The sequence below is a fragment of the Haplochromis burtoni genome, unplaced genomic scaffold, assembly GCF_018398535.1.
Source record: "Haplochromis burtoni strain Fernald_Lab_line unplaced genomic scaffold, NCSU_Asbu1 Contig_90, whole genome shotgun sequence".
Taxonomy (NCBI): domain Eukaryota; kingdom Metazoa; phylum Chordata; class Actinopteri; order Cichliformes; family Cichlidae; genus Haplochromis; species Haplochromis burtoni.
The window spans coordinates 2,164,859-2,178,737 of NW_024582451.1; the positions used below are offsets into that span (position 1 = coordinate 2,164,859).

General features: G+C 40.5%; 2 protein-coding genes across 2 annotated transcripts; one reads left to right on the plus strand and one right to left on the minus strand.

Annotated features, from left to right (window-relative positions):
* On the plus strand, positions 1-5,324 carry LOC102301931 (prostate stem cell antigen). The gene is made up of 3 exons (XM_005950675.3): positions 1-282; positions 2,038-2,157; positions 4,199-5,324. Exons 1-3 carry the CDS (start codon positions 231-233, stop codon positions 4,408-4,410), a joined length of 384 nt encoding a protein of 127 aa, XP_005950737.1. The 5' UTR covers positions 1-230; the 3' UTR covers positions 4,411-5,324.
* clic1 (chloride intracellular channel 1) lies at positions 4,486-11,808 on the minus strand. Its single transcript, XM_005950674.3, has 7 exons — positions 11,660-11,808; positions 11,342-11,406; positions 9,721-9,830; positions 9,249-9,374; positions 8,722-8,828; positions 8,256-8,437; positions 4,486-8,136 (listed from the first exon to the last, which is right to left on the minus strand). Exons 2-7 carry the CDS (start codon positions 11,381-11,383, stop codon positions 7,975-7,977), a joined length of 729 nt encoding a protein of 242 aa, XP_005950736.1. The 5' UTR covers positions 11,384-11,406; positions 11,660-11,808; the 3' UTR covers positions 4,486-7,974.
* Between the last annotated feature and the right edge of the window lie 2,071 nt (positions 11,809-13,879).

Below are 13,879 nucleotides of genomic sequence, written 5' to 3' on the forward strand. Positions count from 1 at the left end.
AGACTGAGGGAAAAACTCAGGTGACACGCGGGTGCTTGCGATATAAAGAGGCGCCTTTTATCAGATCATTGGGGACATAGAGAGAAACAGAGATGAAAATAAATGTAATTTGCAAATGAGCTGGGGGACGCACCACATAAACTAGTTAGGGAGTCATAACGCCCTGGGACAAGAAGTGTTTAGAAAAATCCAGCTCGAAACATCAACCAAGGGACTTTTAAGGAAGCATCATGCCTCGTTCACAACTTTTATTTATTCTCATGTGTTGTCTTCCTTTGGCAGGTATGTAAAAACATTCAATTGTCTTCAGGTGCTTTTGTAATGTAAGGGAAAAAAATCTAATACTTTTAAATACTGGACATCCATTACTTAAGTCAGTGAGAGGGACAAAGTCTGCAGAGCTTGGTCGGTGGAAACAAAACTCTGTGATGTTTGACATTTTTCTGCATGCACATTTGAGATTTGACTCTCTTAAAGCTGACATATTTTTAATGCATTTTAGTGCAAGATCTCCTGTTACAGGAAAAATGATTAATGATGGATGCTAACATGCTTGATTTGATGAGTTCAGGTATACTTTTCACATAAAGAGAGTTTTATCCCTTTAATTAGGAAGCTCTTTTGGCCAGGAAATACTACACAGAGGAGATTTGTAGAGTATGCTTATATTCCACTACTGTAGTTTGATTCAAATAGTGTAGATTGTTGAAGAAATCCGTTCAAGTAAGTTCAGTATGTTGGATTTGTTGTCGGTAGTGTTTTTAATTTTTCTTATGTGACTGGTAAACATGAAATAAGTCATTTAGTCCAGTACACATTTTGTCTAAGACTTTGAAAGTTCAAGCACTTTTTCTTGTTTTTCAGTGGTGGAAAGTACAAATTTAACACGGTAAATCGAGCGGTTATTATATAACACTTTTCTATTACACAGTGTTTTATACACACTGCAACAAAGAGCAACTTGGTTCAGTATTTTGCTCAAGGACGTTTTGGCACTGAGACTGAAGCAGCTGCCAATCAAACCACCAATGTCCCAGTTAGTAGATGGCTCGCTGTACCTGTTGAGCTACAGTCACCCCATAACACACTTACTTTAGTTACAATTTTAGTTACATATTTAAACTTTATCGTACACAACATGTGAAGAGTTTAAAAGGTGCTGACTTGAGTTAAATGTAAAATCTACAAGTACTCTGATATTTTTAAACTAAAAGTGAATTATAAACAAACATTTCATATTTATTCTCCAATGTCAGGCTTTTTTTCTAATGAGTTTGACTATTTTAATTTAAAGTTTACTAGTTTTACTCATAAATATAAAATAAACTCAAAATGAAATATTATCATAACAATAACTTACTTAACTACAAGTGTACATCTTTAATCATATACTCAATAACTCTGGTGAAGGGTGGTAGAACATGCAGAAGGAAGGACACATGACTTCTGCTTACGCTGTCTTAAAGCTGCTTGCCAATGTAATTTTGCAGTGCGCTGTTTGCATATTTACATTTGTTGTGTACATATCGTACACTTGGAAATACGAAAAGTAAAGAGAGTGTAACCTTTAACCCATTTTACAGTGTTTTTACTGTTGTCTTATGAATAGAAACATGTTGGCATCATAAAATGTATAGCTAGTAAATGAAAAGTACTTAGAGTTTCTGTTATGACAGTTGTCTGCCGAGTCGGTGATAGAAAAGTAATTATCAGATGTTGCTGAAGTGCAGAGAAGCCAATGTTAGAAGAGAAGTTAAAAAGTGTCTCAATTACAAAGATATTCCACCAGGGGGCACCAACAAGTCTATTTTTCAACATCAAAATATGCATTCATCTTCTACGAAACAATTTGGCTTCTTTTGGAAACAAACATAATTGCAGTTACTGTTAGTTCACAAATATCATCTTTCAGAGCCAAATCCTTTATGTTGTGACTGTCAGCTGATACAATATTGGAGTTTTAAGCTCTTGTTGTTGCAATCCCTGCCAGAGCTGTACAGCTGACAGTGCCTAACAACCACCGTTTTTGCCCCTCAGCCTGTTTGCGCTGTTACACCTGTATGTTTCCATCCATCTCTCCTCTGGACTGCTTAAAGTTTCCTGTGGAGTGTCCAGCTGGCCAGCGCTGCCTCTCCAGCGTAGCGACAGGAACACGAGGTAAGAGCCAGATTTGTCTGCATTTATTAGATTAGATTAATTTCAGTGAGTCTCAAGCATGATGGCCACAAACTGGAAAATAAAGCCTTATTTTATAAAAGATTTGTGAGAAACATTTTTAGAAATGCACATTACAGTGAACAGACAATAAAGACACCATTAGGACCAAGTCTAAAGTTCTTTTTATAAACAAAACCTTTCAGCTTGTGGTCACATATCATACATAAACTATACAATAAGGACTGTTTCATGTCTTTGTAGGCTGCTCTTTGAACTGCTTCTCAGGGCCTTGTCTTTCGTCAGTGACCTAAATGTGAAAACAAAACCAGGTGAAAGAATGACTCAAACTTCTGTACCATTTTCTCATCAGGCCGGTTGTCAGCTCAATAGCACCCGTGATGTCAAATTATGTCTAAAAATAACACTCCGGGCTATCTGGGTGAGGCAAAAATGATCACCATGTCTCATCAGGGGACAAAGTTCCCACAATTACTCTCAGTTTGCAGTATGAGTAATTTTAAAACAATCCCAGTGAGGAACTAGTTAAATTTGCTTGCTTGATGAAGAGTCTGAATGAATAATCTGCTGTCTCTTGTTTTACTGTACTTCGTTCTACTGCAGTTTTTGGACTCTGCTATCCTTTCCGTTTATATCTTGTTGTTTTTTGAGTTTTGGATTTCCTACACTCACCGGCCACATCTTGCTAGTTCCTTGCTTTGATCTCCTTTTGCTGTTCAAACTTCCTTAAATCTCTGTGTCATAGATTCAGCAAGCTTTTGGAAAAATACCTCAGACATTTTGGTCCATATACGCTATATTGTCATGATAGCGTCGCACAGTTGCTGTAGATTTGTCGGCTAAACATTCGTGATGAAAGTCGCTCGTTCCATATGAGTAATGTGAGCTCGGTGTCATGTTCAAAAACCAGTTTGAGATGATTTGATGACATGGTGCATTATCCTGCTGGGAGCAGCCATCAAAACATTGGTACACTGTGGGCATAAAGGGATGGACGTGGTTAACAACAATACTCGGGAACAATATGGTGTTTAGACAATAATGAGCTGGTAAAATATCTCCTACATTACTGCACCACCGCCAGCAGCAACCTGAACCATAAATACAAGGAAAGATGGATTCCTTCAGTGTAGCCTCTGGTCTCTATGAGGCATTTTCACCCAGAGAACTGCTGCTCACTGAACAATTGATCTTTTCCGGCCATTCTCTGTAAACCTTGCAGATGGCTGTGTGGGAAAATCCCAGCAAATCACCAGTTTGTGAAACACTAAGATAAGACTGCCTGGCACCAACAACTATGTCACTTACTGCCATGCAGTTGGCTAATTGGAGATTTGCATTAACGAGCAGCTGGACAGGTATACCTAATGAAGTGTCTGGTGAGTCTATATTGCTAACATCCAGGTGCAAAAAAAAATAAATCAAGAAGTAAAACTAATCAGGCATTCAAAGTTTTCTTTGCTTTTACTGTTTTTGAAGCATTCATAATGTTAAATTTAAAACGATCAAAAAATGTATAAAACACAATACACTTCAGTATCTATTTAAGCATAAACACATCATATCATCTCAATTAGTCATGATTCCATTTATGTTATATAACAATTAATTGAAAAATATATTGGATTTGCTGAGAAATGAGGATATAAAACGTCATTCTGTTATATTTTGGTGGGAAAGTTTGACAAAACAGATTTATGAATTCATGAGTTCTAGTTAAACGCATGCTTTGTTAGGTTGTTGTGACCTTTGACATTCAGATTTTCACAAAATCAGATCATCCTTGAGTCCAAATAGATGCAAATTTCCAAAACTGATAGACATTTGGAAACATAATACTTAATCAGTGCATCAAATATTTTTTTCCTCGCATTCGACACTTGCTGAGTGAACTAGTCCTAAAAAGGCACAGTGTCCTGTGTCAAGAACCATTAAAAGTGTAGAAAAAGGATTGAATGCTCTTTAAATTCCATGCGAATAATAATAACAATAATAATATCCTTCTACTCCTCTGCTCTCACAGGCCCACTACAGCTGACGTTGTACGAAAAAAGCTGCGCAGTTGCCTCCCAGTGCGACGTGAGTGGAGAGAAATACACGTCAGGGGTCTCCTTCAACTACACCAACGTGTGCTGCGATACCGACCTGTGCAACGGTGCTGTGTCCGTTACTGCCCCCAGCTTGGTGGGAGTGGTGCTCTGCCTGCTGCCTGCGCTCGGGCTCCTGCTGGCCTGAGCAGCAGACGAGACGATGCAGTTTTATCCTCGATAAAAAAAAATTTTTAAAAAATGAAACACATCGGTCACCGACTGATTTACTATGAAGATATTTTATTGGGACATTAATAAACCCTACTTCGTAAGATGTTTAAAGTACAAAATACATTTCAGCTGCTCTAGTAGTTTGCCTTGATCGATGATTTAAGCCTGCTGATTGTGTGTCAGCACTTTTACTTTTGATCAAGTGGACTTTGAAGTTTAGATGTTTTTGACTACATGATGGCAAAATGAGTGGAAAAAAAGACAATAAAAGGCTAAAATAGTAAAAGATGGTTAAGAAACAAAGCAAAAAGCACAGTTTGGATAACAACGGACATGGATGACATATATATATATATATATTCTTTAAAAAAAGTTAAAACAGTTAATTGAGAAACAAACTACGCATTTAATGATTTGTCTAATTTAACATATTAAGTGGTCCCTGAAATTACATCAAGTCCTACAGTCTTCCACACACGGAGAGAAGAAATACTACAATATATTAGCACTAAAATTATTCAGACTCTGTCCCTTTAAACATCATTCCACTTTAAAAAATAGATAAAATCCAACAATTCAGTCAAGTACAATGCATCAGCTACTTGATCAATACCAAGCATGTCATTGCGGAGGGATTACAACCTCTGTAGAAAAATAATTGACTTTGCTCCCGCTGTTTTTCTAATAAAGTTTAACTCAAGATTGTCTTCTTAAATATGCTTAAATTGCACTTAGGTTTATTTTGTCAATGAGTTTCACCCCTGATCTGAGACACACAACAAAGATGTTTACAGCACAAACTGTAGCCCGGTCCACACGTACATGGATGTTCTTTTAAAACTGGAATTTTTTTGCTTTTGTTCAGAAAAAAAAATCGTAACACAAAAATGCAAAAAAGAAATACGTCAAGGGTGCTTGACATAATCGCAACAAGTGACCCTAACTGTACAGGAATGCTGGCCAATTAGAAGCCAGCCTGTTGTCAAAAAAGGAAATAAAGGCGCACACCTTTTCCTCCTGTTTCCCTATTGCGAGTCTTCACTGTGGACGGAGGTTTTAAAAAGCTTCCATTTAAGTTTTTTGTGTGAAAAAAAGGGAAAAAACACAACTCAGAAATTAATTTTTACTACTGCACATGTAGACAGGGCCCATCCCTGAGAGCTCTCTATAAATGTTAGTTCATTATTTCCTTCATAAGCTGCTCCTAAAGTCAGAAAAGGCGTGCTGTCCAGTAGTTCCAGTTCCTCGCAGCGAGTTCATTTCAAGTCACTTAAACAGGAATTTCAGACCAGAGGACTTCCTCCCAGGAGTGGATTAGTCCACAGGGCATCTCTGAGGACACAAGGCTTTTAAAGGATCAGGCTGGTTCAGGTATATTTTTACTGTCAGCAAGTCCCGTGAAAACACTAACAATGCATTTAACCTACAACTGGTTACAAGGCCAAAATTCTTGGTTTCTATCAAAATGTAGACGACATTTGGACAGGAGATACTAGCAGTTGACGTGGTGCACTAATCTCGAAAAGTAAATCCACATATTATAAATGTTCAGACTCTATTTATATCAACCTGGTTGTTTTATAACTGTAGCTATGTTGATGCTTATCCTTCCCCTTTTTTTAAAAAAATGTCTATGTTTAGCATGTTTTATAGCACTTTAACAGGCTCATGGTAACTGCAGACTATTAAAAAATAGATGTAACTTCATGGTCTGAAGAGTGAAACCAATAGGGAAGTGCCTTAAATGGCCACCCTTTTTCATGGCCATTGGGGTTGGACTTCTCTGGTTGAAAAGACCACCTATGGGGTAACAGCCTTTGGAGTTGTCCTGTGTAAACAGTTTCTGGAAGAGCTTAAATAGGCTGAGTTACTCATTTTGGATCATACTGAATAAGAGAGAGTGGTTCAACAGCGTAGCAGTTAACATAATCGCTTTACATGTGAAAGATGCACCGTTTGAGAATAAAACCCAGCCTCAAGGGACTATAAGCTAATGTAGTCCCTATATGTGTCAGGTTTGAAGGAGGTGAAAGTACCATAAATGGATAAAACAAAACATCGGGTCCATTTTATACATTTTGGTCAGTCCAAGGTGTATCTAGGATGCACATTGGCTAACGGCAATGACAAATTATTGACAAGTCATAAGCCAATGAATGCAAAGTTTCAAATCGGCTCTCGTTTGTCACATCCGGTTTCAAAAGATTGTTTAAAAAAAAAGGAAATGATGTCATGGTGGCTACAAACACCTTTTATATAATCCGTAGTTTTGGCTTCTTTTGGTAGCATTCAATGGCAATGCTTACACAGTGCTTACACCAGATAAGCAGTAGAAGTAATTCATCGTGTTAGCAAGAAGACTAAATGTTATATTTCGTGCAGCTGATTTAATTTGTACAAAGCGTTAGAATTAGAAAGCGTTTTCATGGGAGTAACTGACAGTGAGAAACACAAATACGCTTCATCCTGCACCTCCTTCAATACCCACTGGGCAGCACTGAATAAATGACTGGCAATGGGCCCTCACAGCGGATCACATAGACGCTTGGTAATCTTAAATAATCCTTCACGCCTGCTGTGTGGGAGCACAGAAAGGGGAAGCCCGCCTCTATTGAAACAGTTTCCTGTCTCTGTAACTGTTTTCAGCTCTTCAGCGAGACCCGGTATGCACCCCTTTCCTCTCTGAGGTGCACTACAAAGAATAAGCAATCTAACACTTAGACAAAACTTGGCTTTTAATTAAAGGATAAAAAAGATTTTGTACTGTAAAAAGGCCTTGTACCCTCAGTAACGAAATAAAGTCCATGTGAAAGGCTCAGTACAAAAGACTCTTTGGCAGGTGATCTGGAACTGATATGCAAATTTCACTTCCTTAACCAGAGAAACGAGAGCTGAATCTGCCTGGGGGAAGCCTGCAACGTTACATATGAAAAGTTTGATCTGTCAGGCAGCTTTGTGTCTGTTGAAATTACTACCAGGAAAAATAACAAAAAAACCAAAACATACTGTAGCAACTGTCTTGAAGAAGAAAGGAACAAGAAGCGTCAGTGTGTATCTGCTCATGGTGAAACTGTACATAAGCAGGGCTGTAGTTAGACGAGTGCGATGACGATGTGGATGTGCGCTCCTGCGAGCAACGTGGTCGGCAACCGGAGAACGTGACCCGTGAAAGAACCAATCGGAGGAGGAAGTTTAATGGGGTTAAAAGTTGCACTACTTGCATGTAATTGCTTTCACTTGCGCTTTCCCGAGCTTCCTTGTTTCCCTTGCTGATGTAAACCGACCCAGTTTCAGGTGAGGAAAAACAATGTAAACTAGCGCCAACACTGCGAAAGGTGATACTGGCGTATAAGGGTGCAAGAAATTAACCTGCAGGCGTAACAAAAGATTCCTGCAGCGCTCCAGTTTACAAAGAAAAGGATCGACCATGCTGCTTGCAGAGTGAATATTCATGAGTGTGTGTGTGTGTGTGTGTATTTTGTGCTTTCCTATGTTGCTCTGCTGGTATATTCAGAACATGTAACCCCCTGTTCTATCCCTACTTGAGAGCTTTAGCTACAGAGGAGTAGGCGAAGTAGATCTCCTCGTCAACCGGGCAGGTGGAAGAGAACTCCTCCCTTGCATAGGCAGCGTTCAGGTACCTCCAGAGGTTTGTCAGACTCTGAGGGATGGTGAATTGTCTGTATTTCAAGCACACCACCTGCAGAGATAGAGGGCGGGAAAAAATAGGCATAATTACAAAAAAACAAAGCAAAGCATTGACTCATTCTTATAACCCATCATCCTCATGCTGCACTGCTTTAAAAATCACAAGATCACCTTCACGATGTGGAGCTTAGGCAGCAGGTTGCAATCAGCCAGAGTGAGCGCCTGGCCATCCAGGAAAGGGCGTGACGAGGAAGTGAGCTCATCGGCGCTATTCTCGTCGATCTCATCAGGAAGTGGGGAGCCGAGGTAGTCGTCTAGCTTCTTCAGAGCCTTCAGGAGGCCTTTCTCTAGATCTGAGCACATGGGCACACACAGAAAACACTCAAGCATTAAGTATAAAGAGAGGTGTCTTGATATAAATATATTTAAACCAGCAGCAGAGACGAGGTAGGAAAAGCTGCACACAAACATCAGCAGGTGACGTGTTTACACTCAGAGCCTAATGTTATTAACAGAAGCTCCCTGCTGATTTTTAGCCCATCTGGGAACTGACAGAAGCAGCTCAGCACGATTTTAAACCAGGCACTACTCAAACATTTACTTTATTGCACCATAAGTCTGAGTGGAGCCGACTTACTTTCATTGGTCTGAGGGTTTGAGTTCTTGACGTAGGCAGAGAACTTGGAGAAGACGTCCAGGCCTGCCGTGTTGGACTCTGGGTTACGAGCAGCCAGACGAGGATACCTAGATGTCCAATCACATCATAGATCACATCAAGATATAAATCTTCAAGCGATTCGTGTTGATGTGCAAGAAGTCAACAAATGCATTTCCAGCCAACGGTTTATTTCGTTATCATTAATCTATTCATTGCTGTATCTACAACGGAAACACCTGCAAAAATGTAAAATTAGATAATTTAATCTCACAAAGATTCAGATTTAAATCTTGTGGTTTGGAGTTGGCGTGCAGGGCCTACTTTTTCAACTTGTCTACAAAATGTTGCCTTTTTCCTGCAAAATTCAAAACAATCAATCTGTGCTCAAAGCCTCCAGAGACATCTCTTTGTGCCCAACAAAGTTGCAATATTCAGATCATTATCAGATCAAACAAGACAGTTTGTGTTATCTGTATCAGCACTTCAGAGATGAAGGGAAAGATTACTTTGGAGGGCAGAGATGCTCTTCCAGGAACTCCTCAATCTTGTTGGTGTCAGTTTTCACCTCGCTGCCGTATAACAGGAAGGGAGGCTGAGCACCCGGTGCCAGGTCCTTCAAGATGTCTGGCTTCCTGAAAGCGGGACGGAAAAAGTCCAGAAGGCAGATGGAGTAGAGAGTGAGTCAGAACAGAGAAAGACAAAAAAGGGAAAAAAAGGAGTGGAAAGATTTCCAACCGCAGGAAATTACCCATGTGAGCAGCTACAATGTGGCCAACTTTCACCTAAAATCAAAGCGTGGCAGCTTTTTATCTTTTAATGAATGAATGAAATACCCCAGGCTTTTTCAGTGCCAGCTTCACTTGGGGCCATTAAAACATTAAAAGTGTAGGCGAATGTTCCCTTGTTGCGCCAGCATTAGTGAGAGAGACAGAATAAACAAAAGTGGCCATACAGAGCGTGAAGGACGAGTGCTTTCACCTCTTCATATCCACTGTGGTAACGTCAAAGGTGACTCCCTTAAGCCACAGCACCATAAAGAGACGCTGAGAGAAAGGACAGTTGCCGATGCTCTGACCATCGCTTCCTGCCTGGGAAACAAAAACAGAGAATATTACAATATTACAGTAATGTTTCCATCTATTTTTCTAAGACTTTCCTCCATAAAATGCTGGAAAATCTGCTGTGTTTCTTCAGGTCAGCGATCCAAAAACGCAAATAAATGCCTTAAAATCTTGGCCGCACATTTGGTTACAGTACGCATACTGTTGATGCACCTTAGTTTTTCACCCTTAAACCAACCTGCAAAGTCAGCACACAGGATGTCTGAGTCAAAACAAAGAGAAATATACATCACCACACATCACATTTCCTCAAAGAACTCGAATCGACAACTGAAAGTGAAGGCGTTTGAGCAGGATGGAATAGCTGCTGTTAAACAAAAAAGAAATTCGGGGTTTTTTGGTATGATGGAAATAAAGTTCTAATTTCTGCCTTTTAAATCGCAAATGTACAGAGTTTATCTGCTTGTCTGATTTGTCTTTACAGCAGTAATTTTCCCACTATCGGATAAATTGGAATATAATTATTGCATAAATGAAACAAACTATGATTATTTAGTCTGCACAAGGCTGTTTTAAACACTATAACACAGTTTGTAGACCCAATCATTTCTCAGCTCCAAAAACAATCCCCAAAATGAAACTACCTGAAGCTTGAGATGCAGCATATGTTACTTCTGTTACTGCCGAGCCATACGGCAAATTTTGGTATCGATACTTAAGTAAATATTGGGTAAATATTGCCAATACTAGTACTGATACTAGGGGAAAACAAGGCATTCTGAAGAAATTAAAATTTTTAGAGCAACAAAACACACCTTTTGGTTTTCATGTCTGAAATGTAAACGTGGATTGACCCACCCACCCCTAACTTCTTTACTGCTGTAGGGCGTGCTAGTTTTGATCTTTAGGATCTGAAACGTGGCTCATCAGGCAACCGCCTAGTGTTGTTAACCACAGTTCACGAGAAACTACATTTAAGAGGTCAATTTAGAGAAGTTACAACAGCATCTTTCACCCTGAAGAAGGTGGGGGTGGGAAGCACAGGGTGGTGCACATGTTCACACAGAGAAATCTTTATGTGTGAAGTGAGCCACACTGGTTAGTATGTTACTGCCTGTTTTTGGCTCAAAGAAAATGGGATTAGCCTGCCTGGCCAACATACTAAATATAGACTAAAGTCGGCTGGCTGTTATCTTAATGTGCGTTTAATTAGATTAGCCTTACAGTGGTTTATAAGCCCGGTGAGTCAGCAGACGGGGGTCTGATTGACGTCACTATTACAACAAATACTGCGTGAAAATAAAAGATAAAACAAAGGTAGCTTGAAGTCAGCTGTAAGGACCGTGCAGGTGTCAGAGACAGGTTATCAGCATGTAATAGAAAACACACTGAGCGTGCTGATGAAACAATAAGATAAAAAAAAGCCCGAGCAGACCGGCTCAGCCCACTAAATAAACTCAGGGCACATAATGTCGCCCGTGTGCGCGTCACTCTCTGGGTGTGATGCTTTCCTTCTCTGCGCCCATTCACTCTCTTACCTTCACGAAAAGTTCAAGTTTGGGCTGACCGGCGTCGCTCATCTTCACCCGTAGCTGCACGAAACCTATAAAGAGAGAGACACGGGCGTTAAAAAGTTTCTAACGCGAAGCCCGATCGAGCGCAAAGTCGCCTTTTCTGAGCCAGAAACAACCGCAAACGCGGGGAGCCCAGCCCATCTTCCGCTACACAATACTAAATACTAAAGTGACAAACGCGACAATGTAGCAGCTCCACGGGCGTCACAAAGTAAATCCACACATGCCGTGCGCTCCTGAAGCTCAAAATTCACATAATTTGGAGTCAGTAGAGCTTCTAACCTCACAGTGCTCGAAGTTCTCGTTGCCTGTTGCTGGTTTCTCCTCCCAGTTCTGCTGCGGAGTGCGTGTGTGTGTGCGCGCGTCCGTTGGCTGCAGCGACACAATCATCATCATCATCATCATCATCCTCCTCCTCCATTTCCTGGTGGTGCATGACGGGCTGTACTCTCAGCGAATAAAAGCGGCCGTCGTATGAAGGAGCGGTCTGTTTATTCACGTTAAAGAACGTTTCTTTCAAAGCAGCAAATAAAAGCACAGAAAAGTCACCGCGGAGAGCCGAGCTTGGAGCAGGCGGCGTGTTACGTAACCATGAGAAGAGCACTTGGCAGCTTTGGGGAGACGCGTTAAAGGCACTGGTTATGGGGCGGTGGCTGATGTGTCTGACTGTCCCATATACAGTTAGGGTTGTAGTTTTTGTAGTTTTGCCTCTGTGCACAACCACAGCGGATTTTTATATCAAACCTTAAACATCTGATTAAAATGCAGACTTTATCAATAGGAAAAGCCGTAAAACTTACGAAAATACAGTTAAAAGTCCAAAAGTTGATCCCCTCTTTCACATTTTTCAGCCTTCCTTGCGATCGCCTGCCAAAAACTGATTTCCAATGTTTCCGCGTGTTTTTTATGTGTAACATCTTTATGTATGTTGGTAAATAGACTTCGGTGAAAAGGTTTACAGATTTTTTATATATCAAATTTAAAAATGGCCTGTTTTCAAGTATCTTTATAACTCTGTGTTATTGTACTTACATTATAACCAATCGTGTCCTTTGTCCACTTAAAATATGTTTACAGAACTATTGTTATATTTGTTGCAATTCTGCTGCCCTCTCGACCAGATTACTCTTAAAAAAAGACATTTTTAATGTGAACGAGATTTTTTAACTGCATAAATAAAGGATATATAAAAATCCCTGCCAAAAAACTGATTGCGGCTTTTACTTTGTTACAGGAATGTTGTTTGTGGGCCAAGATGACTTGATATCATTCATGAGGGATACATTTGACATGTTTCACATATTATAGACCCGCGGCCTTATGTTTCAACACCCCTGGTTTAAACAAACGTGCTTAGTTGATGCTCAGTCTCTGATTTTAAGAGGCTCATACATTATTGTGCTCACATTGTTAAAAACTGCAAAGCATGCTCGTGACTGAGTTGGCCATTGCAAAAATATCCCAGTTCTCTGCCTTGAAAATTTCCTGGGTTTCTTTAGTAGTTTGTTTTGGCTCATTAACAATTTTCACTGTGAAGCCTGTCTGACCTGTTTTTCAGCACTTGGCTCAATCTGAGCAGAGAATATAGCCCATCCCGTTCCTTCTATCAGTAGTCACATTGTCAATAAACACAAGTGATCTGGTTTCACTGACAGCCATGCGAGCCCATGACATAATAATACCTCCACCATGTTTGACAGATTACTTGTGGTGTGCGGATCGATATTGAAATATCGATTCTTCCGATACCAGTAATTTATGTTCTACATCGATATCGATATTTTAGTACTTTGGGGTAAATTTGTAGTTTTTCATTAACAGGAACACCATGGAAAGAAACTATGTCATTCGGATTGTCTAAATTGGAAGGAACTACTTCCTCTTGCCTTTCACAGTCATATGCGAACTATGGCTGTATGAATGTATCAGCCCCTGGCCTGCGCACTCACGCTGAGCGTGAACGGAGTCATGTGTGGACGTATTTTACCTCCACAAACGACCGAGACGTGGTTTGCGATACATGTGGCAAGACAGTGAGGTGTTGTGGCAACACCACTAACCTCGTCAAACACCTCAGAGTAAATCATATCACAGAATATGACGAGCTTATGTTGAGGCGAACTGAAGGAGCTGGTGGTGGACTTCAGAAGGGGTCAGCACAGAGACTACAAGCCCATTATCATCAATGGAGCTCCAGTGGAGAGGGTGCAGTCCTTCAAGTATCTTGGTGTCCACATCTCCTCAGACCTGACATGGGCTGCCCACATTCAGGTCCAGACCAAAAAGGCTAGGCAGCGCCTGTATCACCTGTGTGAAGGACCAAAAAGCTCTCCAGAGAGTGATCCGTACAGCCACAAGGGGCAGTACCCTCCATGGAGAAGGAGGCTAGAGGGCAAGATCAAAGTAGCACGGAGGGAGGTTAGCCAACTAACGGAGTTGCAGAAAGGTGCGACAAAGAAGGTGCATAAGAAATACAGCAAGCTGTCCATACCTGAGGCCTTG

Coding starts and splice junctions, on each gene's coding strand:
- LOC102301931 (XM_005950675.3), top strand. CDS start 231: ATGCCTCGTTCACAACTTTTATTTATTCTCATGTGTTGTCTTCCTTTG. Junction 283..2,037: donor GTGTTGTCTTCCTTTGGCAG/GTATGTAAAAAC, acceptor TTTGCCCCTCAG/CCTGTTTGCGCTGTTACACC. Junction 2,158..4,198: donor CGTAGCGACAGGAACACGAG/GTAAGAGCCAGA, acceptor CTGCTCTCACAG/GCCCACTACAGCTGACGTTG.
- clic1 (XM_005950674.3), bottom strand. CDS start 11,383: ATGAGCGACGCCGGTCAGCCCAAACTTGAACTTTTCGTGAAG. Junction 9,375..9,720: donor ACCACAGTGGATATGAAGAG/GTGAAAGCACTC, acceptor TCCCGCTTTCAG/GAAGCCAGACATCTTGAAGG. Junction 8,438..8,721: donor AAACCCTCAGACCAATGAAA/GTAAGTCGGCTC, acceptor CCATGTGCTCAG/ATCTAGAGAAAGGCCTCCTG.